General features: G+C 32.5%; 2 protein-coding genes across 2 annotated transcripts in view; both read right to left on the reverse strand.

Moving 5' to 3' along the window:
• The window catches only part of LOC140439837 (uncharacterized), an 895,210-nt gene that overhangs the window by 674,112 nt on the left and 193,381 nt on the right, over positions 1-27,717 (reverse strand). The window lies entirely within an intron of this gene.
• Positions 2,864-27,699, reverse strand: LOC140438343 (uncharacterized). Its single transcript, XM_072528020.1, has 5 exons — positions 27,370-27,699; positions 24,658-24,814; positions 15,651-15,869; positions 7,107-7,316; positions 2,864-3,149 (listed from the first exon to the last, which is right to left on the reverse strand). Exons 1-5 carry the CDS (start codon positions 27,638-27,640, stop codon positions 2,939-2,941), a joined length of 1,068 nt encoding a protein of 355 aa, XP_072384121.1. The 5' UTR covers positions 27,641-27,699; the 3' UTR covers positions 2,864-2,938.

Below are 27,717 nucleotides of genomic sequence, written 5' to 3' on the forward strand. Positions count from 1 at the left end.
CTAATGTTGAGGTACTTCGTCGCATGTGTAAACAAAAAGAATTACTAAGAATAATCAAAGAGAGGAAAATGCAATACTTGGGTCATGTGCTGAGAGGCGAAAGATATGAATTACTTCAAGTTATACTGGAAGGAAAAGTACAGGGCAAAAGATCAGTAGGAAGACGCCAGAACTCGTGGCTGAAAGACCTAAGGAGATGGTTCGACCGCTCATCCGCAGAGATCTTTCGCGCAGCAGTTTCCAGAACTACAATTGCCATTTGGATCGCCAACCTTCGAAAGGAGACGGCGCAATGAGAAGAAGACATAATTTCTAGGTTTGAATTATTTTCTGCTTTTGTTCAGTTTGTGGTAAAAATTTTTGTCTCTGTTGGCTTTCCTAATGATTGTAATTATTGAAGTTCTTTGTTCATATGTTTTTTCTTCTTTCTTCTGTGGATTTTCTTTTTTTTTAATGTTGTTATTTAGAGTATACTTTTCTGCATGTTGCGTTCTGTGCTTCTGTTGCATCAATAAATATGTTCTGTTTTTTTTTCTTTCTGTTATAATTTGACATTATTCATCAAACCAGGTATTTGTTCTTGTTTTTATTTGTTTAGCTTTCATGTCTAGTACTTCTTTAGCAGCGTTTGTTATAATTTTTTTATACTCTTCCCCATTCTTATTTATGCTTTAGTTTTTTTATAGTTTGATGTTTATATTTTCTGTGTATTCTATAGTTTTATTCATATCTCTGAATACGTCTACATTATAGGTTTAGAATCTCTTTCCTTTTTGATATTTGATAATCTACCCTGCCTTATTATCGAACAGGTAGTGATCGGAACCCGCATTGACTCCTCTCCTAGTATGGACGTTTATTCCATTCGATTGGTGTCTTGAGAGTAAAATAACATGACCTGTCATATTTACTTTAGTCATCACTGTCAGTCATTCTCGTGATTTTTAAGTGCCTTTGTTTATAAGCCGACGAATTTACTGTTTACAACCCTCGTATTATTGATGGTATTGCCTAGAAAAATAAAACTGTCATCCACTTCATATTCAGCAATGCTCTAAATGTGTCTATATTGGTTCTATCGACATTCATTACTTTTGTCTTGTTTATTATTCGTTACTCCCTTTACTTCCCTTAGTTTGATTTGCCGTCACTGCTGCAAACTGCAACTAGTCAACTTCTGGCTGACTTGATTATTGTACACCATCGGTTTTGAATTGATATTTATAAAATCAGTTTCAATCTTTGCACTGCTTTTAGGTTATACGTATGTACACATCCTTATGTTCTGCTTGTATATGTTGTTGGGAGATATGTAGTACTATTAACGTCATAGTTGTTACTCGTGCGAAAATTCAGAAATTGTTTTCATTGCCAATTCTTGTTTTCAGTATCAATAATTCACCAACACGTTACCATCACTGTCCACTCAGTTTTCAAACTTTAAAGTTGGGAAACTGTTACTGTAAAGTTCCCAGCGTTAAAGTCTCCTAGAATAATAATTTCTCAAACAGATTTTATTTAGTGTTGTCTTTAGTAGCTTGTAGAAATTAATTTTATCTTCTTATGCTGTGAACGTGGTAGCATAATTTAGTATTTGGTATCTTGATATCTCTATGTCAAAATAGTGAATCACGAGCAAGAGCCACACTTGTGGTACCTGAACATAAAGACTGTGGTGGCAGAAGCATGTCAAGTTTTGTGCGGGGTAAAAGCCGACAGAATTTCACAAAATTTGGTAAGAAAAAGGGAGAAAAGACGATGGTTTACATTGGAGTGGATTAAATAAAGAGGTCATACTAATTTAATTAAAGACATCCCCAAGTTTCATGATGATTTTAAAAATTGGCCTAAACTGCCGGAAAAACATTTCAATATTTACTGGAACTTGTTAGTTACACAATTAAAAAAAAATTACTTATGTGAAAGAAGCTCTATCAGCCTAACTGAAATTGCAAGTAACACTTCGATATTTGGAGGTAAGTAAATTTATAGGAGAAATCTTGACCGCAGTTTGTGACGCTCTAAGTCTACCTACTCTTTATCCAGGTAAGTAAAAAGATTATTTACTTAAACACAGTATTGCGGTAATATATACATTTACATCCTTAATTTTATATTCATCAGCCACTGCATTACTTTTCAATGCCTGACCTTTAACCCTATTTGTTTTCTCACTCTCTTTCCTTTTGATTACGTAATTAAAAGCTACACCAAGCGTACAAATTGGAGTTATTTTCTGATATTATCAACTTTGCAGCAAAAATTGCAGCAATATTGCTCTGTACTAAGTTTTTTAAAATGCAAACAAACATTGTTTTTGGATGGTAATTTTTCTTTCTAATTTTATAAACTTTAAAACAATATTTACACTTTGCCCAAATACCTAATAAAAAAAAAAGAAATAAAGATAGGAAAGGAAACTTAGTACCTATTATAAACACACATCATACGATATAATTTGAAGTAGGTATTGACCTCAAGCTTGCTCTGCTCACGACTGCCGACTACCGGATCCAAAACTCAAACAGGTTTGATCTTCTCAGGATTGTTAAGATTTCGAGTCCTGAAGAGAATGTAATCTTTGTATTTTAGGAATGTGCTTGTTTACATGAAGCTTAGGTTACAAAAGTGTGGCTCACGTTCGTGATTGACTACCTACTTATGCCAACGAGGCGTTAGATGCAAAAGATATAGTGCGATGGGAGGGAGCATGGCACTATAAAAGTGCAATGGTTTTCGGTTGTTTTATACACAGCAGTTTTATACCTGGTTCGATCGCTACTATTGTTTTATAATTCGGTTTACGTAACTCCCTTATTACTTAAATGCATATAAAATTTTATAAATAAAACGTAAATTAATCTTGGTATTTATTATTATTATTTGTAGTTATACAACAAAAAAACACTCTCTTTCTCGTCATTACTCAGTAATTTGTTCAAAAATCTTTAAACTTGACAACTTCTCTTAGCACAGGATCAGGATCTAATAAAGTGTCCTGTTCAGGCTCAGTAGGCTCACCTTGTACAGCATCTGGTTTCGGAAACGTTGTGGAAATATTAAATATTGGTGAAAAGACGTCGTAGGGTATGAAATCAGCAGCAATTGGCCAAATTTTATCCTTGTAGATATCTCTTTGGGGAACGAGTCTAAATTGTATATAATCAAATGAATTAAAATATAGTCATTATGCCTGTATTATAGATAACGTGCAGTCTATCTAGAAAGCAATATTAACCAAGAAATTTTTGGTGTTATTTTCTGGATATGTACTAACAGTAACGATAGAGTAGTTTAAAAATACGTCACAGGTTAAGTGTGAAAAGCAGGTAATATATCTCTCGAAAGATATATACAGTCAGATCTTAAGTGGTGTGTTGGTTAATAAAATACTGAGATATTTTAAATCAAACTAGTCTGACAGACAGCACGTTACACCAATAAAACACCAAATAAAAATCCTAGAAAGAAAACAGTTTTCTTAGCTAAAAAAACATTGATATATACCAACTACCTACTCAGATACCAAATACAAGATAATTATTCCTTGTGACAGAAGATCAATACAATTTCTATGGCAAGGCAATAGGCGGTGGACTTAAAACGTGACCTTAAAATGTCCGTGTGATCCAAGTGGAAGACGTTTAAAAACTTTAAACAAACTTGACATTATCGATAAATCGCACGATCTAGTTTTTTAGCTAGAGTGTGTGAAACTAGTACGCTCCAAGAATAGTGAAAAACATTATAATTACATACATATTTCACCAAAAATCAAACAAGATAATGCTTTAAACTAAACCAGTGTCATATGTGGCCAATAAGGATCAGAATTGGATAATCATAACACTTTCAAAAAATAACTTTGAATTTTATTAGAAAAACGAAAGTATATTTTTGCATCCGTACGTAACAATGAATTTATTGGATAGAAGCCAATTTTCAGCTCCAAATAAGGAGAGTTCTTTGCCACTAAACAAAAGCTCAAAGTGTGCGGTTTTAAATGCGGTTTTAGTTGACTTGAATATAAAAAATAATTATCCATAACTAGAAAATACTACTAAGAACTTTTGCATTCGATATAATCTGTAGATACACACAACCAAATTATATGGAATCACCATGTATTTCAAACCAATATTTATTTCTTTTGAAAAACTTGTTATTGTTGCGAACAAAAAAAGGTTTTTATTGAACATTAAAAAACCGATTAAACAATTAGATGATACTACTCAGTAAGTTAAAGATTATTTGGTTTAGTTGTAAATTAAAAGAAAATAAATAAACTAAATACATTCAAAAACGAAAATATTACTTACGTGGAGTTAACGCATGTGCAAAAGGGAAATATTATTGGTCTTGTGGAGCAGATAATGTCTCAGAGGGACATAGTGGCAGTGATAGGCGAAACACAGGGCGCTGTTTCAAAAACTTATACTAGGTATCAGGAATTAGTAACGCTTAAGAATAGACTAAAAAAAAGTCAGCAAAAAGTAACAATGGCTCGCCAAAATTATTTCATTGTCCAAATAGCTAGAAGAAACCCAAGAATTTCTTACCCATAGCACCAATGGCAAATTTTGGAAGCTACAGGTGGAAGTGTTTCAGTTCCACCCTCCCTCCCAAAAACTTCCCTCCCAAGGATTATGCAGCAGTAAGCAGTTACTGCTGCACAATCAAGTTTGCATATTTAGAGCGCGAGGAAGACAAGCAAAAACTGCCAGATCTATTTACAGACATAAAGAAGAAAGTGTTATGTTCTAAGAAGGCATTATGATAAAAAATTACTTTAGTTTTCATCCAACTAACTTTAACAGCTCTTAGCTATGTTAATTTAGTTCTGAACCTTATAGATAGGTTCTAGAGAGGTGCAATGGGAGAAAATTTAATTTTTATGCATGGTAATGCACCTCCACATACCAACAGAGTAAATATAGACTTCCTTAAAGCAGAAGATAATATTGTTATGGAGTGGGCTGATTGCTCACCCCACCTTAACCCTATAAAGAAATTGTGGGATATGCTTTAAGTAAGAATTAGAGCTCACCGGAAGAATTCACAAAACACTACACAGCTAGTGCAAGCTGATATTAAAGAATGTTTAGGAGCATGCCCTCACGCACTTAAGCTTGCATAAGGCCTTAGGGTGGTTACACTGACTAAGGGTGAAAACAACGTAAATAAATAAAAACAATATAAACATTATTCGTTTAACATTGAAAATTTTTGTGTTATTGATTTTGAAACAAGTGATTTCAATTTATTATTTTAAGAGTTTACCTTTTTTTTTAATTTTTATGTATTGGTAATTAAATTGCTTTAAAATATATATTCTTTGACGTCGTATAATGGTTTTTGTAAACTCATTTGAAACCATAACAAGATGATTACATATAAGTTTGGTTGTGTATATATATTTATATAAATATAGATGAATGGATTGACATAAACCTAGCATTTGATAGAAAAAACAAGATTTTTTGGAATTAAATCGATTTATTTCTCAACTTATTCCCTTTTATCTCGATACACTTAGTAAGACGATGTTCCAACTTTTTTATCCCATCCGGATAGTACTTTTGTTCGAGCTCTTCTAAATAGGCCGAAGTTTCAGCGACGACTTCATCATTTGTTGCGAAACGGTGTCCTCCGAGCCATTTTTTTTAGGTTTGGGAACAGGAAAAAATCGCTGGCGGCAAGATCTGGAAATTACGGTGGGTATTCAACCAATTCATAGCCCAATTCGTGTAATTTTGCCATGGCGACGGCCGATCGGTGAGCCGGTGCATTGTCTTGGTGAAAGACCACTTTTTGCGTTCCAAACCGGGGCGTTTTCGACGCAATTCGGCATCGAATCGATCCAATAGTACTGCGTAGTACTCATCATTGATTGTTTTTCCATTTTTCAAGTAGTCAATGTGGATGATGCCCTTCGCATCCCAGAAAACAGTCGCCATCAGTTTGCCGGCCGAATGTGCACTCTTTGCCTTCTTCGGCGGCCCTTCGCCGCGTTTGCGCCACTCTTTCGATTGTTCTTTGGCTTCTAGTGTATAATAATACACCCAAGTTTCATCAACGGTGATAAATCGGTAAAAAAACTCCTTCGGATCGCGCCGTATCATCGCCAAAAGCGTCTCCGAAGTGGTCAAACGTTTTTGCATTTGATCGATTGTCAGCAAACTGATGTTGTGTATGCGTTCGTAGGAAATGTTTTAACTCGTGAAGCTTAATTCGACGATCTACCATAATCATGTCATGGACTTTATTGGTCATTTCCGGCGTGGTGACTTCATTTGGCCTTCCAGGACGCACATCATCAAAAACACTCGTACGACCAAAACCAAATTCAGCTTTCCAAAATTTTACTGTTGCTAACGAAGGTGCAACCTCACCATAAACTTCGTCCAGGGCGGCTTTGATTTGCACATTCGTTTTACTCTTTTTGTGGAGGAACTTAATCACCGAACGATACTAAACATTTTCCAGTTCTCCGAAAACACAAGATTTGCTTGCTTTTGACGGCTGGAAAAACCAAACTAATTATTTTTAAAACTTAAAATTTTGACAGACGTCATGTCATGAATGGCAAATGTCAACACCGAAACCAATTCGGTATCAAGTAGAGCCATCTATCAAATGCTAGTTTAATATCAATATATCATCGTATATGATCTGGACTATGATATAGGTACTGGAGTATCCATAATATTTCTCCGATTTGTACATGGACATGTACCAAGACAATCATAAGGGTATACATCAATTTTAAAAATTCCGAGACTTTATATAAATGGGTCAAAAATTACAAGAGTAAGAGACCAAGAATTTAGTAAAGCATATTAAAAAATAAAAGCTACAAATATGAATGGAAATTGGCAATATGAAATAAAATCAACTTATATTTTCAAAGTAGAAGGGAGGCCTGACGAAGGGTAATAAGAGAAGTAATGGAAAATATGCAAACATAATATTTACCTATATAAGATAGTTGTACGTAGTCTCTGCTTACTTTGAGACTATTTTAATAAATACTCTATAAATCTATAAATATATACTATAAATCTACAATCTAAAGACTTTTATAAATAAAAGTATTGAAAACTTACTTATAAAGATCAAAATAATCTGCAAGGCTGATTACGTAGTTGCTTCCCAGAATAAAATTGACCAACTCCAACTCGGGCAAACGTAACAAAAGGGGTTCAACATATGTACTTTTCATTCCGCTCAGTGATGTAATAGTAGTAACGCTTGCTTTAAACAGACTTGATACACCAAGTGATAGTCTTGTAGACGGACTGGTATAAGAAGATTCTCTAACATAAGATAAAGCTTATTAAGTATTTTGGTGAATGCTTAAATTAAATGGTTTTCTTGTATTGACATAGCAAAACCGTAAACTATAACGAGAGTTGTATACAGTTTAATAAAACACTTTTGAGTCTGTGCTTAATTCTGAAGATGAGAAATTTTGGAAAGAAGCAATCAAGTTGCTTGCCCTTATAATTTTAATACTACAACTATTACTCAATTTTAATCATTAAAGTTGTCTTTGATAGGAAAAAAAATTAGATCAGCTTGTCAAGCTGATGAACAAGTAATGGAAATGAAGTATCTTGAAATTAGGCTGTTCAGTTAAGGAGACCTAGACAAAAAAGCGATCAAGAAGTAAAGAGATCAAGTACAAAAAGTGTATAAAAGAAAAAGTGCGCAAAAATTTATAACGTCAGTATGAGACAATTAATGTCATATGCCACAGAAACAAGACCCGACATCGCTACAACACATAGGCTACTTTAAACAGCAGAGATGAGAGTACTTACAAGAATTACAGGAAATACACTAAGAGATTAAAAGAGAAGTAAAAATATTAGAAAAAAATGTAATGTATAATGTATTAACGAATGGATACTAACAGAATATGTGTGGTCAAAATAGCTAGAGATAAATCACCAATCGGCAGAAAACTATCGGACGACCGCGTAAAAGATGGAGTAACAACCTTTCATAGAGATATTAACCTGTCAATGAACAAGCAGAATTACATAAACAAGAAAAAGAACAACAAGAAGAAGAAGACTCGGTCCATACTTCAAATAGGTTTAAATAACTCTAGTCAGAGTTCTACAAGCCAACCCTCAGTACATTAGAGCAGTATCGGCTAAATTTACTATTTTTATTAGAAAGATCGATGTCACCTTGATATTAGTACGAGGCTACATAAAGATGTTGACAGTGTGTCAACATCTGTGACTATAGAGTGTTGGCAGAGCTGTTACATATATCAGATCTGACCAATTGCCGAGGACTTGTATAATAAGGAATGAAAGATGTTTAATTATTTTAGTCAACCGGTATTAAACAGACATGTTAAAGACAAAAAAGAACATCTTATTAAGTAATATATCTTAAAATGAAAAAATACCTTACTACTTATTATCTGTCCTGATTAAGAGTTGTTTAAAAATCGTGGTGTGGTTAAAGAATTAGGTTAAAGAATTTTAAGATTTTTGAAGCCATTACCATCATTGGCAACACGGCAAGCAGGTGTAAAGACGTGTGAAATGTCTCTCCAAAATAAATATTGTAAAAAGTGTAAAAAAACTGTAGTAAATGGAGTAAAGTGCATAAATTGTGACGCTAGCATCCATGTGAGTTGTGCTCGAAAGAGTAACAATGTTAAGTTTATAAATGACGAGTTGATTGAATGTTGTTTACCAGTGAAACCTGAAGATCAAATATTTTTGGAAGCAATGGATAACTTAATAACAGATGATAAGGTAATTGATATTAACATATTCAAATATATAATTAGACAAAAAGATACCCTAATTAAAGAGCTATACGGAAAAATTGACCTTATGAGTCAACATATTGATTTACTAAAACAATTAAATTCGCAAAAAAATGTTGTCGAAAATCAAGAACAACTTATACATCAAAATAAGGTAATAAACAAAGACACACTTATGGATTCAGTCGAAACAAAATCAGTTCGTCAACCCATCAACGCGAACAAAGATCGCACTGTTGCCAGTTCTTCCCAGAAATGTGAAGTTACAAAGAAAGATGTTTCAGAAGCGATATTACAAGTAACTACAGAACAAAAGTTAAATGAGTACATATACGTAGGTGAAAGTAACCAGGAAAAATCTGAATGGACAGAAGTAGATAGAAGGAAAAAAAGAAAGCATTTAGTTGTGGGAAAAAACACTGAAATGATATTAAATGGAAAAGAAATCAAGGGAGTACATAAGTTGATAGACCTACATGTATACAGGGTCGATCCCGATATGACTGCGGAAAATATGAGGGAACTTATGAAGACTACATTTCCCGAAGTAAAGGTAGAATCCCTAAAATCAAAGCATCCTGATATTTACAGTTCATTTAAAGTTACAATTTTTAATAACAATTTTAAAGAAGCTATGTCTCCTAAAATATGGCCATGTGGAGCTCACGTACAACGTTTTTTTCACGTAACACCCAGAAAGCCGCAAGAGATGTAGATAAAAGTGTACGAATAGAATCAGCGGTAGTGCAAAAGAATATAGGAAACACCTGTTTTTGTGAAAGTGATATGATAAGTTCTGATAAACAAAAGTTGGTAGTAAATCCTGACCAAACCAGTTTGGTAAGCATTTTTCATATAAATACACAAAGTTTATTAAATAAAATTGATCAACTTAACATTTTTTTAAAAGATAAAACTTACAATATTTTGTGCTTTTCTGAACATTGGCTTAGAGAATCTGAATTAACAACAGTGATAATTGACAGATACTTTTTATCAACTTGTTACTGTAGAAAAAGTAGAGAACATGGGGGTGTTGCTATTTTCTGCGATGGCAAAATATCTACACGTCCAGTTTCTTTAAATGATATATCTTGTGAATATGAAGGTGAATTTTGTGCTTTGGAAATTATAGATATAAAAACTATTCTAGTATCAGTGTATAGAACAGGTAACGCAGATTTCCAAATTTTCTTAGGCCTATTTGAAAAATTATTAATATTCTGTTCTAATAATTATGTTCAAACAATTATAATTGGGGATTTCAATATTGATTTCAAAGGCACTTCAAATGAATTAAAATATTTTTCCGATCTAATTTCTTCTTTTGGTTTAACTATGAGGATTGATGAATTTACAAGAATCACTGCTACATCAGCAAGTTGTTTAGATAATATTTTAACAAATATAGATAATGAAATAGTTGGGTGTGGTGTTGTAGACCCATGCCTTGCTGATCATTGTGCTCAATTCCTGAATTTAAAAATAAAATCTGATCAAATTGACAATGATAGGATATTCAGAAGACACATAACATGTAAAGGCACCCAAATGTTAAAACAATCACTAAAATCTGTGGATTGGTCGTTAATAAACAATTCAATAACAGCAACGGAATTAGCTGAGTTCATAATTGACACATATGTAAAATTAACTGAAGTTTGCTTTCCAGTAAAAAAGTCAAGAATTCATTTTGAGGCACCTGTTTCTTGGTTTGACGATGAACTAAGGAAAATGCGAGTAAACCTTTCGAAGATAAAAATTACTGCTAACCTTACTAGTGATTACACTCTGTATAATCAATTCAAAAAACACTATCAATTAACAATATCAATAAAGAAAAAACTGGCATATGAGCAGTTTTTCTTAAAATCTGATAATATATCTCGAGATTCTTGGAAAGTCATCAATTATCATAGGAATAAAACTCAAAATAAAAAAGTAACTTCATGTAATATTTCATCAAACGAGTTTAATAATTACTTTACTTCGGTAGCGGGAAATATATTGAACTCGTTAGATGAGACAGATGAAAATGATGCCATGAATTTTTTGGAGGGAATATACTCCCCTTGCCACTCGTTGTTTTTAACACCTGTTAGTGATACTGAAGTTAGGAATACATTATACAGCTTGAAAAACTCAAAATGCACTGATTTTTACTTCTTAAACAAACAATTAGTGATAGAAACTCTGGATATTATTATTGATAAACTGGTCATACTTTATAATCTTTGCCTTATCGAAGGAATCTTTCCCGATGTATTAAAAGTAACAAAAGTGTTACCGCTACTCAAAAAAGGATCTCCAGAAGAAATTGAAAATTATCGCCCTATTTCTATTATTCCCATTCTTGGTAAAATTTTTGAAAGTATTTTGAATAACCGCTTAATAGAGTACATAGAAAAGTACAAAATACTTCATTGTAATCAATATGGTTTCAGAAAAAAATGCAACACTACTCAAGCAATTCAGGAAATTGTAAGGGAAGTAGTTGATGGCCTAGAGAGAGGTCACTTCGTGTCTTTAACATTGTGTGACTTATCTAAGGCTTTTGATTGTGTCTCACACACTTTACTTTTAGACAAAATGCACAAATATGGCATAAGGGGAAATGCTCTTAATTTATTTCGATCGTATTTAATAAACAGAAAACAGGCCGTTTTTTTAAATAATAACTACTCCAATTTTCACAATGTTGAACATGGAGTTCCCCAAGGGTCTATATTAGGACCTACATTTTTTCTTCTATATCTCAACGATATATTTCATTATACCCACCCCTTAAGGTGTATATGTTTTGCAGATGATACAACCGTTATTAGTACCGACCAGAATCAATATAATTTAAATAACAAAATAGGAAACGATGTGCTTAAAATTAAAAACTGGTTTACACATAATAAACTAAAACTAAACGAGGATAAAAATCAAAATATAGTTTTCAGTTCAGATCGAAGACACATTTTTGGATATAGCATCAAATTGTTAGGGATTTTTATGGATGACAACTTAGATTGGGGCATCCATATAGACAACTTAAGTTCTAAACTCGCCAGTACAATATTTGTAATGCGTAACCTGGTTTATTTGGTACCTAAAAGTACCCTTAAAATGTGTTACTTATCATTGTTTCATAGTCATATACAATATGGAATAGCTGTTTGGGGCAACTCTGGTCATGCCGACAGAATATTTAAATTACAAAAGAAGGTGGTGAGGATACTTGCTGGAGCGGATTTAAGGGATCATTGTAAACCATTATTTTTGAACATGGGTATTATGCCTCTACCTTCGCTTTATATGTATGCAACACTGTTGGAAATTCACGATAATAAAAATAAGTTTACTATAAACTCCCAATTACATGATCATCTAACAAGATCGAGGGATTTAATTAGGTCACAACGATTCAGACTATCAAAGAGCACAAAGAATTCAATTGATATTCACTTGTATAACTATCTGCCTAACGAAATAAAAATTCTGTCTCCACCACTGTTTAAAAATAGGATCAGAAAGCATTTTTTAACATATTGTTTTTACTCAAAGACAGAATACCTCAATACACCTTTATAACGTGTACCTACCCAGTTTGGTCAGAATACTGTCGATTTACTATCTACATATCACATTGTATTATTGCTATTAAAATGTACTAAGTTTTATGTATTAGTTTATTTAGTCATCGATTCGGGAATATTCTTAATTATTTGCACATTTTTGTTACTTCCATATTTCAAAGATTTTTTATGTGACAGTTTAGGTTTGTTTTTTTTTGGTTAGAGATTTTTTTATCTTAAATTTTTAATTTTAATTCTTCTGCTAATACTTACATATGTATATTACTTTAGATAATATGGTTAAGTTAATTTTAAGTTTACATTATTATATCTTTTATTGTATTTTTTATACGGACTTCAAACTTTATGTAAAGTGGTCAATAAACGTTCTATCTATCTATCTATCTATCTATCTATTTATTTTGTTGTAAATACTATATTATCTATGTATAGTTTGGTTCAAGATATAAGAAATTTGGCCTGAGGCTGGTGGGCTGACCCAGTCGTCCGCAGTATTATAATAATGAACAACTCCTATTGATATTACTAATCCCTCAGTTGTCTTTGCGACGGGCAGAAATAGTTTTGGAACAGCTTACTAGGAGCGGACTTTATATTATTTACAGAACTGACTCCTATCACTGCAAATAAATTGTAAAAATTAAAATTCCTACACAATGCTTCGTATTAAAAAAAATTGCTATACACGAATTAGTCATCTTGTAACTTGTTTAAGGAATGGTTTGAAAAGAAAGTGTTACCAAATTTGCCCCCAAAAGGTGTCATTGTAATCGATAACACGACGTATCACAGCAAACTTATTAAAAAAATCCCCAGTGTAAGCTCAACGAAAAAACAAATATCGGATTTTTTGTATAAAAATGATTTGTACTTGGAAGAAACATATACAAAAAAGAAATGTTGGAAGTTCTTTATACAAAAGTAGTTGAAAAACAGTTTGTTATAGACGAATTAGCCAAACGTGATGGTCATATTATATTGCGATTAGCTCCATATTACTGTATTTTCAACCCTATTGAATTAATCTGGAGCCAATTTAAGGGAAATTTACGGCGAAACAACTGCTGTCCCAAATTTTGTAGCCAATCGGTATCACATGTAGAAGAAATAAAAAAGATTTTCCCAACACTGTGGCAAAATTGTGTTTCACATGTTATAAAAACGGAAGATCATTACAGATTATTAACCTCACATATTAAACATAAACAAACTTAAAATTTTATTTTTTTACGTTATTGTTTCTAATTTAATTATGTTATCTTTTTTAATTCAGATTTTTGCTACCACCCTTTTAATCTTTTACTGTTATTAACATTATTTTCCGTAATTTCTTTAATTTGTTCATTTCTCTTATTTCATTGTACATAATAACATACCTTATTCACAACTCTAAAGTAATCTTGTAAAATTGGAAAACTACAGACCCGTCAGCCTACTGTCACACCTGTTTAAAATACTCACCAAAGTCATAACTACTCGACTAACAAGGAAATTAGACGAATACCAACCATATGAACAGGCAGGTTTTAGAAAAGGCTATTCAACTTCCGATCACCTGTTAACCACAAAAATATTAATAGAAAAATGTAACGAATACAAGTTTCCAGTTGTCCTAGCATTTGTAGACTACGAAAAAGCTTTCGATACCATAGAACACACGGCCGTAATAAACGCAATGCAAAATTGTAAAATAGACAGCAGATATATTAACTTAATAAAATAAACTATGAACCAAGCTACAGCTACATACTACCTAAATGAAAATGAACCCACGAACCCTGTACCATTAAACAGGGGAGTCAAACAGGGAGATACTTTATCACCCAATCTGTTCACCTTAGTTTTGGAGGGCGTTTTTAAAAACCTAAATTGGAAATATAAGGGAATAAACATCAATGGCCGCTACCTCAGTAATCTACGATTTGCAGATGACATAATCCTGATAGCTACTGACCTACAAGAAATGCAAACCATGCTTTTAGAACTACATACCGAATCTTCCAAAAAAGGACTGAAAATGAATTTAAACAAAACAAAAGTCATGCACTCCGAAGACACCGTGACAATAATAAACGATAAAGTTATAGAAAAAGTTGAAGAATATATATACTTAGGACAAAAAATAATACTAAATAGGGAAATTCAAACTGAAGAAATAAAAAGAAGAAGAAAGTTAGCTTGGGCAGCATTCGGTAAACTGAACTATATACTCAGAAATCAACAAATTCGATTACATCTTAGATCTAAAGTTTTTGATGCATGCATTATTCCGATATTAACTTATGCGGCACAAACATGGACAATCACAAAAAAGAATATGAATATACTTAGAGTCACTCAACATGCGATGGAAAGAGCAATGCTAGGTATATCACTTAAGGACAAGAAAACAAACACATGGATAAGACAGAAAACCAAAGTCACCGATGTGGCGCAAAAATCAATAAAGTTGAAATGGGAATACGCTGGACATGTAGCTAGGAGCGATCTAAACAAATGGCACAGATCAATTTTAACCTGGAGACCATACCAACACAAAAGACCCAGAGGCAGACCTCCTATGAGATGGACAGATGATCTGAAAAGGACTTCCGGGAAAAATTGGCTACAAGTAGCGTACAATAAAAAACAATGGAAAAGAAGACTTGAAGAGGCTTATGTTCAGATGTGGACGTGAATGGCTAGACGAAGAAGAAGCAGAAGAAGAAGAATAACATACCTATAACTACATAGATGTAAATACGTATTAAATATATTATGACATAATATTTAATTTTATTTATTTAATTAATCAAGTAATTTCCAAGAAGACGCCACGTTTTTCTAGTAATTCACAAATTCACATGTTGTAATAATTAGTTTGTATAAAAAGTTAATAAATAATTCTATTTACTCACACAAAAGATAATTTAAAGTCCACACCTTTAATTAATATTATCTACCATAAGATAATCCAACATTAATTAATGTTTATATTTATTATTCCAACCCTAATAAAATATAATATGTACTTAAACGTTTTTGTTAATTTTAGCGAATCCGCTTCTGCAGAGTCTGTTGTTTGTTATTATAATACTAAATCGGTAGGGTGATCCCACCAGCATCAGGCAAAAATCATGACGGAAACTATATCTAATATACTTGTGTTTTATTATAAGTTGAAGTACTTTTATAATGTATATAGTGGTTAATAAAGTTTCTATTAAATAAGCATAATATGCAGTCGCTCTAAAAATTAATTAAAATAATCAAAACTGACTTAAAATGCTTACTGTTCAACCTCGGATTTTACCGAGTGTCCTGAGTGCCCAGATTCTATTGTACCACATATAGAGCCTGACAAGGTTTTATTAATTTTTTTAAGAACTATGTATATTTTCGTAACTAACATAGTTGTGTAGTATCCATATATATCAATTGGTACATTAGGATCTAATGATTCAAGTAAGTGTGGCGTAAGGCCACCAACACTTAGCCAGTCATTCGCGTATCTAAAATCAAAATAAAAAAAAGTAGATATAAATCTTAATTTTTATTGTTTTCTATAGGGAGAAGAATTGCTATAGTCGGTTCGCTATATTTACGCGGGTTTCGGATTAACAAAATTATGCTAATGACTCATTGATAACCAGTTGCAGTAAACGACTTCCCAGAAAATTAGGTAAAAACTGCATTAATGGTCATATTTTAAAATACATTAAAATAACATTAGGGTAGGTATAAATTTGTTACAATATTGCAGTTGAATTGATTCTTTGCCAGTGTTGACATTGGATGTTTGGTGGAAATATTTAAAAATGCCTAGACGTGTGTTAGATGTAGATAGTCTAATTTGTAGTGTACATAAGTATTTTACGGATGACAAAGAAAATGGCGGTCCTTTAAAATCGGTAATGTCTGTTCAACAACGCGTATGTGATGCTCTAGGAATTAGTGAAACCAAACTAAGAAGAGTATTACAAAATCGCAATAATGAACGGCCGAAAGAAGATCACCGAAAAACTCGCCTATCATTGAAAACGAAAGATATTCCAGGTGGAAAAAAATTTGAAATTCGTGATACCATTTATCGAATGCGAGCCAACAAGGAACATGTGACCTTAAATACAATTCTCTCGGAATTAAAAGATTTGACGAAAAAAAAAAGGAAAATTTGACGAAATTGACAGAACAAGTCTATGGCTAATGTCTAAGTGATACATAATTTGGGTTTCAAATTTCAAAAAGAGGATAACAGAAAAGCCCTTTGTGAAAGAAGTTCTGTTGTGCATAAAAGAATTAACTTTCTAAGAAAATATTCTAAATTAAAAGAAGAAATGGCAAATTTTATATATTTAGACGAAACATGGATATTTTCTAGGGGTGCAACCAAGAGAATATGGCAATATGATAACGTAAAGTCTATCAAACATACTGATGGAGAAGGGAAGCGACACATAATTTTAAATGCAGGAGGGAAATCGGGTTTTACAAAAGGTGCTGATTTAATATTTTCATCTAAATCAAAATCAAGTGACTCACGATAATATGAACACAGAAATGTTTGTAAAATGGTTACATGAAAAACTTCTCCCAGGTTTAAGTAAGCCCAGCGTAATTATTTTAGACAATGCACCTTACCATTCTGAAGTATTAAACAAAAGTCCAACGAATTCTTGGACTGTTAATAAAATTAAAGAATGGTTGACAAAGGAACATATACCATTTACACAACATATTTTAAAATCAGAATTATTACGGTCATCAAGTTTTACGTCGGCCACCGCATCATTGCCAGTTTAATCCCATCGAATATATATGGGGAATAGCAAAACAATATTATGACAACCATATTGGGCCTAACGGTTATAGCGACGACGCAGTTCGGGAAACTTGGCGAAAGGCACTTTCAATTGTAACACCAGAAGCGTGGTGCAACTGTATATTCAAGTGCGAGAAACTAATAGAAGATTGGTGGACTCGTGAAAATAAAATAAACGAAATAAGTCCAATCATAATAACAATTAATGGTGATGAGTGATGACAGTGATGATGATGACGATTATGATATTTTTGATGATAATGACTGATTTTCATTTTTGTTGGCAAGTTAAATTTTTTTATTTTTCATTAGAAATTCTCTCCATGGAACAAATATACATAGACCATATTTATTGTGTGAAGTGTAATATAAAATTATTATTAGGTTTATATTAGCCACATTAGACTCCATTAGTGAAGTAATTCTCCTTATTATACTGTCAATTATATAAAAGATTTTCCATTATTATTTAATTAAAAAAAGTTATGGATTATTTTTCATTTCATTTGACCAGTTGATATTTCCTCAAAGAGCAGGTAATTGAAACTGGGTACTTACAATAAAATTTTTAATCCGAAACCCGCGTAAATATAGCGAACCGACTATATATATTAGTAGCTTATTGCAAAATTTGCTAACAGGTATAAGCTATGTGATTTATAGTAAATTATTGAGATTTTTTTTTTCAGATTTCCAGGTTTTTCCTCATGATTTACTATGGAATCACTTAAAGGAGAATTTTACTGTCATTATTGCATGTGGTTGTTTTTAAAAGACAAATCACATGCTATGATTTCTGACGGATATTCTCAAGTTAATCATAATTTTATGTAATCAAATGAACTACTTTATAATAAAGTCGTCCCAGGAACGCAACTCAGCAATACTGGCAATATAATTTTAAAGTCGTCTACTTAAAAATGTATAATGTCTGAATTATCGATATAATTAAATCAGATAAAATTAAACTAGTAGAAGCATTTTTCACAAACTAACAAAAAACAAAATTTGTTTAATTTATTAATGTTTTGTATTTTAAGAACGATTTTCGAAGTGGAAATTGAAACGTTATTTTAAAATTAACCCTTAAATACTAACGCCCCGTCTCCCAGACGGCATCGCTGGTCGAAAGTGGGATCTCCCTACCTAAAAAATTTTGAAGGTCGCCAGTTTATGACTTTTCAAGTTGGGTTGTTATTTATTAGTATTGGGATCGGCAGTTTGCTACAGGTTGTTAATCCTAATAGTCAAAGATATTTATATTCAAACTGTGATTCCGTGTATTAGACGGGTTTTTAGTGTTCGTATTTATTTTATTTCCTATTTACCTGAAAATGGATGAGGGACCCAGTACGTCAAAAAAGGTCAAATATGGGTATAAAAACTATGAGCAAACTTTTTTGAAATTTCTTGATGAGGTGGATGACGACATAAGCGAAGTTGAATCAATTTGTGATGGAAATGTTTCTATTGACAGCAATCACGAAATGGAATCGGAAATAGGGAGTAAGTCAAATCTCTTGGAATTATTATGTGTGTATTGTACTAAAGTTCGGTGTTACTGTAGTATGCGGTCTAACTCGAGGGTGCGATCTACCTGATGCACAACATAATAAGAAGCAAAAAAAATCTTGTAGAAAAAATTGTTTATTCACAAGTAATAAACATTTGGAGCAAAATAAATGTAAAATAAAATGAAAGTAAATCTTGCCATATTATTTAAAAAGCGGGGTTCATATTTGTACATACCCTGGAAAAAGATTAGGGTGTTATTTGCATATTAGTAAAGTAACTAAATTTGCATAGTTTATTTTATATTTCTAAATAATAGTAGTATAAATGTTTATTGTATTTAGCAATATCTAAACAGTTGGTCTATATAAAGGTGCCTTTCATTATTGTTTGCAAACCCTTCTGAGAAAAGAATATGGTGATTAGCCGCACATATATACAAAACCCAACAAAAGCAATCTTTACAAAGTAAATAAAATGCATAATGTAGAAGAATTATTTATTGAAAGTATTGATTTGTAAAATTAAACTAGAAATTCTTATAATTTATGCGTTTTATTTACTTTTTTAGCAAGAAAAGAATAACAGAAGGTCCACTCTACGTCAACTAATCCCCTGTAGAAAGAGTGACGCACTACAACTACCTCGGTACCATAATAAATGAAGAATGGACCAACAACCAGGAGATTAGAGCACGCATCGGAAAAGCTAGATCCACCTTCAATCGGATGGGGGCCTTCTTCAAGAGTCACGACCTCTCTGTTGATACAAAAGTAAGAATGCTGCGATACTACGTCTTCTATGTCCTTTTTTATGGTGTTGATTCGTGGACCTTGAACGAAGATATGTGCAGAAAACTGAAAGCATTTGATATGTGGCTATATTGGAGAATTCTTAAGATCCCGTGGACTGACCGAGTCACAAATGAGGAGGTCCTCAGAAGAATGAATAAGAATCGAGAAGTACTGAACACCATCAAATCTCGAAATTTACAGTTCTTCGGACATATTATGCGAAATGAATCCAGATATTCTCTCCTTCAAGCCATCCTGCAAGGAAAAATATTTGGAAAACGAGGTCCAGGAAGAAGAAGAACATCTTGGTTAAAGAACCTCAGAATCTGGTTCAATACATCTGTGCAACTTTTCCGCGCTGCTGCAAATGAGATAAAGATTGCCATGATGATCACCAACATCGTACACCGCATCCTTGGGTAGACCGTAAGCTATAGTAGAAATGCTACGGTAGACCGTATAGATTACCTAAAGTTCTCTTTGGAAATGAAAATGAGGTAAAACAGGCTTATAGAGAAGATAGTGTTGACCAAAGCAGTAAAAAAGACGATCCAGAGAAGACAAGGATTTATTTCTATGGTAGAAACAGTTTTACAGTTACCTGGATTACGCCCTGCAGCTGAAATTGGAGATAGTGCAGACCCTTTGCAGGTTTGGAAGTTATTATTCAATGATAATATTTGCAACGTAATTCTTAGATGGACGAATGTAACAATCGGCAAAAAAGAGCCAAGTATAAAAATCAAAATTCACCTTCTCTCAAAGTCCTTGACATGACAGAACTTCACGCATTTTTGGGATTTTTAGTATTTACATGCTTATTTAAATCAAACAATGAAAACTTAGATAATATTCTTGCTATTAATGGAACTGGTAGATAAATAATGAGATGCATTATGTCAAAAGAGAGATATGTGCGTTCCTTTTGTCATGTTTGCGATTTGACAATCCCGAAAAAAGAAATGAGAGAACAGTATTGGATCCAGCAACACCGCTTTCAGAAATTTTTAGTGAATTTATTAACAACTCTCAGGCTTGCTATACTATAGGAACTTCAGCCTTTATTAATGAAATGCTAGTGGGATTCAGAGGTCGATGTCGCTTCAAAATGTACATACCGAGTAAGCCCGTAAAGTATGGTATAAAAATTGTGTGTTGTACTGGTGTTCAAACTAGCTACTTATTCAATGCTTATATATATATATATATATATATATATATATATATATATATATATATATATATATATATATATATATATATACGGGAAAAAATTCTGACGGTACTGGATTTACAGAGGAACAGAAAAGATACAGTAAGCCGCCACAGGCTGTTATCCGCTTAAATACTCCTCTCTATGGGACCAAAACACCTATAACCTTTGACAACTGGTTTACATCTATAGAGCTGGTAGAGGTATTGAAAAGTAAAGATCTAACTTGCATTGGAACTTTTCACAAGAATCGTAAAGAAATTCGTCCTATCTTCTTACCCACCAGAGGACGAGAAGTGGGAACTTCAATTTACGGTTTTACAAAACACATTATTTTACTTTCACATACAACACATAAAAATAAAGCCGTAATTTTGGTATCATTATCTCATCACGTGGCCACTGAGGATACAGACACTAAAAAATCACACATATTAGTGGATTATAATTCGACAAAGGGTAATGTCGATTCAATAGACGAAAAATGTGTCAAATTTACAAGCAGTCGTCGAACTCGCCGTTGGCCTATGGCTATATTTTTTAGAATGTTTGATATAAGTACAGTAAATTCTTATATTCTTTATGAGTCTTTTAAAAATAATACTCATTTAGAAAGGCCCAATTTTATTAAAGAACGGGCATTTGAACTTATTTAACCTCAGCTAAACAGAAGACTAGAAAGTTCCTCTTTACCTAGAAAACTAAAGTTGAGTATATGCCAGATACTGGGTATACCTAGATGAACCTCAACGGTGTCCAGAAGTTCGAGTGAAAAACTTAAAAAAAGGACTGTTCTTACTTTCACTATAAAAAGGAAAGAAGAATAGCTTATGTATGCTTTCATTGTCAAAAACCAATTTGCTTGGAATGTGCGAAAAAGATTTGTTTGGAGTGCGCTACACTCTACCAACTTTAGTGACTGTCAGTTTTTTTGTGTTAATATTTTTTAAAAATCTTATTATTTTAATATTTCTTACTAAATGCTTAACCCGAATTTAAATTTTTATCAAGATTGTTTAATTTGTTCAATTTTTATCACACTTTTTTTCAGGCGTAAAAATGCACACAAAATATCCATTCTTGGATATTCTTTATTTTAATAAATACAGATAAACCATATTAATTAGTGTTTTTTAGATACGTAATACTTTCAGAAAGTCATTGCAATATTTTTTTGCATTAAAATATTTAACAAAATAAAAATATCCACTAAAATGTTAAACCCGTCTGTCAGGCGATTAGTTGGTGTTTACGCCATTGATTTAAGATGTTAGTACGTAAGGGTTAAATTATGGTTTACTCCTAATAATAATAGTTATTGCATTAAGATGACATAAGAAAATAGCTTAAGAACAATATTCTTTATGTTCTTCAAATCTAATCAATTATCATTATAGCTCCAACTTTTTAAACTGCTAGTCCATAGCGTTGTTTTGAGCTGCAATTATACTGTTCTCTTAGGTCTCTTGGCCAAATTATTCTTCTTTTTCAGTAACTTCTACCTACCATTTTTTCGTAGATTGTAAGCTGCTCAATGGTGATCCATACATGAAATCTTCAGAATCTTTCTTTAATTCCATATTTCAAATGATTTCGTTCACGATGTAACTACTGAACACTGTATACCTAATATTTATTCGTATTTTTAGGGCTAATGTCAATTTTTTCTACACAGAAAACTTTTATTTATTTTTATCTATTATAGATTCGTTTAATATTTTTATTCTAGCAAATTTTTAGGTTGAGGGAGAATATGTACTCTTTAATGCACCTTAATATTTTATTCATTATTATTTCCAGATTTTATAAATTAGCAATTATGATTACGTCATCAGCATAATAAAATAGTTGATAAAAATGAGTGTAGATTTAAAAAGTGCTTTTGACAGGGTGGAGCGAAATGACATCTTAAATTTATTACAAGCTGAACAAAGAGACCATCAGATAATAAGGACAATTAATAAAATTAGAAGAAGAAGAATCAACAAAAGAACAAAAAACAAAAGAATGGAAGTATTGGAAACCATCAAGACACGAAAGCTGCAATACCTGGGGCATGTTATGCGTAATGAGAGATACAACCTACTTCAATTGATTATACAAGGGAAAATCCAGAGCAAGAGAAGTGTAGGAAGAAGAAGAATCTCATGGTTGCGTTACTTGAGGGAATGGTACGGATGCACATCAATTGAACTATTCAGAGCAGCAGCATCTAAGATCAGAATAGCCATGATGATTGCCAACCTCCGTCGCGGAGATGGCACGTGAAGAAGAAGAATGAAATTAACAAGAACAACAAGATCAGAGTTATAATGCCAACAGGGGAAACATAATGCATAGAACTAAAAGGAGGAATCCGCCAAGGAGACTCGCTCAGCTCATTGTTATTCAATATGGTGATGAATCAAATAATTCACGAAGTAAGAAAACGACACGGATACCACATGGGAGGCATAAAATCACGATACTGTGCTATGCCGATGATGCAGTACTAATTGCCGATAACGAAGATAACCTACAAAGGCAGCTCCACACCTTCAATATCACAGCAAACAAATTTAATATGAGAATATCAGTAGAAAAAACTAAATGTATAGTGATCAGTAAAGAGCCGCGTAGATGCAAACTAGAAATAGACGGCAAAATTGTAGAACAAGTAATGAAATTCAATAACCTAGGGGTAGAGATCACTAGTGACACGAATATAAGAACAGAGACCACAAGGCAAGCATCAAAAGCGGCAAGAGTAAGTGGTTGCCTCCGAGAAACCATATGAAGAAATAAATATCTGACCATGGAAAGCAAAATGAAAGTATACAAGACAACAGTAAGACCAATCCTAACATATGCAGCGGAGACAAGGACCGATACAAGAAAGACGAAACAACAAGTCAACAATATCGAAATGAAAGTATTAAGATCAATAGCGGGCATATCATTAAGAGACAGACAAACCAACAGAAGTATACGCGAACAATGCAAAATTCAAAATAATAACAGGTTGATAAAAACAAGAAAAAAAAACTGGAACGAACATGTAAACCGAATGGGACTAGATAGATTAGTGAACATCTGTAAAAACAACAAGCCGTATAGCAGAAGACCCGTTGGAAGGCCGCCAAAAAGGTGGAAAGATAATGTACAGTCAACAATGACTGAAACAGAATGAGAGGCAGACAAACAGGAGTAATCCTAGTCGCGCGAAGAAGAAGAAGAAGAAGATAAAAAAGAGATGAACTTTTATTGCTGCTGATTTTGATTTCTAAGCTTCCAGTAGAATTTTCTTAGGGAATAAAAACAAAATACTAGACGAATTTAATCGAAGATGATTCAAGTTGCGTTTCATTCCTTGTTGTTGAATAACTATCTAACCATATATATATTGCTAGGTATTTGACGTAGACAGACATATATATTGATTTTAATTGATTTTGTTGCTTTGCATTAGTAATCTCAGGTGTTACTTCTTCGCTTAAATTTAAAGTAATGGGGTTGTCTCTGGTCTTTATCGGTTTATTTTTTTTTATGTTTTCCTGTAGAGTATATTTATTCTAATAGTTTATTTTGAGTAAAGCTAGATATTTTGTATGCAATATAATGTTACTTACATATACTTATTCCATTTTTCAGAATAGTATGCTTTTTTGGGTTCTCCTATTTTTCTCTTATTATACTTTGTAACTGTTAATATCGGCTTTTACCGCTGTTTTTGAATATTGTCTATTCTCCATTGCTATTATATAAGCTTTTATACTTGACATCATGTCACTGGTAATCTTCATTGATTGTTTTGTTTCTTATCGTTACCCTTTTGTTCCTATTTATGATTCGGTTTTGCTATGATCGTAATTTTTTTTAAGAAAAGATAGCGTCATTGATGTATGATTAAAATTTAAAATATAGCCCCTAAATAACACCACGTACTTAAATAAAGACAGTTAATGTTGAAATTAACCTACCTAGAATGAATATGAGATATGTTGGTTATTAATTTCATATTCCCCAAATATTTTTTATATGCTTTGGTACTTAATAAGAAACCAATTTGACTGTATATTATATCCTCGTCTCCTTCTAATAAATGTATAAAATTATTTGGGTACCGAATCAATAAACCTGCAATAAAAAAATTAAAGGGCAAAATAAAACAGTCACAAAGAAAACAAGGATTTAATTTAATAAAATATAACTACTAAAGAACAGAACAGACTAAAATAATTTATTACTATAAGTAACTGTTAATATTCATGGTATATGGTATATGGTATATACCATATATTCATGGTATACGGTTAATATTTTATTATAATGTAACAAATCCAAGCTATAAAGGAGAATAAAGAGAGTGGTCAACAAAACCATAATAGTCTTGATGATTACCCACATCCGGACCGGATTAGGAACTGACGAAAAAGAAGAAAGGTGAAGAAATAAAACATGTAAAATTAATTAGTAGATCCAAACCTATTAGTTGAAATGGTTTAGGAGAACATATGTTTATAAGACAGAACAAAAATTAATGAATATTTTTGCTAATTATGTTTACAATTGACGAGTCATGGGAAATAACGATACATGTCTATTTGGAAGCATTTTCTGGAAAATGAAAAACAAACATAACTTCATAACTACCTAACTGTAATACAAAAACTAATTGTTTGGTAATATTTGTATGCTAAAAGGTGTACAGATGTGCTTCAATAAAGTTGAAGTGTGTAAAATGGTGGAGATAAAGACACTGTTATTGAACACAAAGCTTTCCCAACGTCAGATAGCTCAACAATGCCAAGTAGCGCAAGCAACAGTGAGCAATATCAAGAAAAAAATTGATACCAACAAACCCCTGTGGTCACAAACAAAAATGTGGCTGAAAGCGTGTCACTACACCCAGAGACGAAAGAAAAATGAGGGATATCTTCGAAAACAATAGAAATAAGCCAAGAAGAATCCCCACGGGACTTAGTCGTGAAGCTGGGATGCCAATTTCTGACACGACAGTCCGCACAAGGCTTGTTGAGCAAGGTTTCAAATCATGTTGCCCTGCCAAAAAAACCAAAGTTGACTATCGCAATGATGAAAAGAGATTGGAATGGGCCAAAGAACACCAAAATTGGACAATTGAGAATTGGAATAAGGTAAACTACATCACTACTAAAGTTTAAATTCCTATAACCACTGTTTTTATCCTAAAAAAAATATCTTATAGTTTTTTTTATTCACAGGTTTGTTTCTCCGATGAGTCTAGGCAAGTGGGTGAAAAATATCACAAGGATTGCATAGTGGAGCGAATAAAGCATCCTCTCAAGATCATGGTATGGTCTGTGATCAGAAGTAAGGGCACAGGGAGGGTGTAAATTGTTAAAGGAATGATGAATCAACATCAGTATATTGAAATTCTGGAAAGAAAGCTCATGACACAAATCAAAGACTGGTTTGGCGAATCGAAGGATTTTACCTTTATGCACGATTCAGCACCGTACCATAAGGCAAAAACAGTAACAGCGTACCTAAAAAAAAAGAAAATTAAAGTCCTGAAGTGGCCAGGTAATTTCCCAGACATCAATCCGATCGAAAATCTATTGGAGCTTATGAAGAGACGGATTGCCCAGGAAACTGTTACAAATAAGCAGCAGTTAATTAAGAGACTCATTGCCACCTGGCACAGAAACGATAAAATAAAAGAAGACTCCCTGAGAAACATTCAAAGCATGCCAAAGAGGATCAAAGCTGTCATCGAAGCTAAAGGAGGTCACACAAAATATTAAAAAAAATTGTTATTGGTCAAAAAAAAAAAATATTTTAAAATTTTGTAAAAGAACGTGTTTATGATCTATTTTTATATTATATTCACATCATTAGACGCTTATATGCAGTTTTATTCTTTATTAAACAGCTAAATACAAAGTTTTTTAAAGTGATAATATTTTGATCACCCACTGTATATTGTTTTTGTTCCTTTGTTCCTTTTTGCTTAGAATGAGTTACAAAATATAAGAAAATGTTAAAAAACATTAACAATACATAAAGATGAAACAAAATAATGATGTTTATAACAAATAGTAAAGCTAAAGATAAATGTACTAGCCTAAATATTATGGTATTATAGGAAATGGTATTTATATTGGTTAATAATCTATAGTCTTATATAAAGTCCGCATTGGAAGTTTTGAAAAAGAAGACCCAAAAAATCAAACTAATAATATAGAAAAGTCACCCATCCTAATAGTACGAATATATAAATAGGATACATTGACTATTTTATAAAACAGATTTAAATAATCTACTCATCTTCGACTGAAAAATTTTAGGAATAATGTTTGGTACAGTGTTTGCAAATGGTATCTGGAAGGGGCGATGTAATTTTGAGCTTGATAAAAAAGGAGATAATAGAAATGTATTATTCTTCACAAAAATAAATATGATCAGATGGGCAACAGACCTGTCAAGAGTGAATGTATACTACCTCCCAGAGGAATCATATTATTAAGACAGGTGATAAAGAAGTAGAGACAGGTCAATACTAAGGGGAAAAGATGGTGTAGATAAGGATGCGATAAAGATTGGAGCAGCCAATTGTCAACGATTGCTAATGGGCTGTAACGAATGTCGAAACATACGAAAACAAAGTGAAGAAACAAAATAATATAATATATGTATATTTGATTAAATACCTGTTAGTTTTTCTATAAGGTGGTCGTTATGATTTGCTTTGTATACTGTTTCAGAAAAGACACTTGTTAATAAATCGGGAGTGATGAAGCTGTGTTCCCCCATATATATTACCCTATGTAAAAACGTTTTTCTGGAAGCAAGTTTAAAGTTGTCGAGCACAATGTCGAACATCGTTGTTCGTGTTGGTTCAGCAATACCTACAGGTTTTGTGTCTGCTGCTTTCTTTTTTAGTCTGGGATATCTCACTTTTACAGATTTAAACATTGACATAATAAAGCAAAGAATAAAAAAACTTACAAAAAAAAATAAACCGTTTGACTAAAAAAATATTAGTTTATGACATTGAT

The sequence above is a fragment of the Diabrotica undecimpunctata genome, chromosome 4 (genome assembly GCF_040954645.1).
Source record: "Diabrotica undecimpunctata isolate CICGRU chromosome 4, icDiaUnde3, whole genome shotgun sequence".
NCBI classification, from domain to species: Eukaryota; Metazoa; Arthropoda; class Insecta; order Coleoptera; family Chrysomelidae; genus Diabrotica; species Diabrotica undecimpunctata.

Excerpts from the sequence above, each read along its gene's own strand:
- LOC140438343 (XM_072528020.1), bottom strand. The coding sequence starts at position 27,640 with ATGTCAATGTTTAAATCTGTAAAAGTGAGATATCCCAGACTAAAAAAG. Across the intron at positions 24,815-27,369 it reads CCTTATAGAAAAACTAACAG|GTTTATTGATTCGGTACCCA; the intron begins GTATTTAATCAA and ends TTTTTATTGCAG. Across the intron at positions 7,317-15,650 it reads GTAAAATCCGAGGTTGAACA|AGAATCTTCTTATACCAGTC; the intron begins GTAAGCATTTTA and ends ATCTTATGTTAG.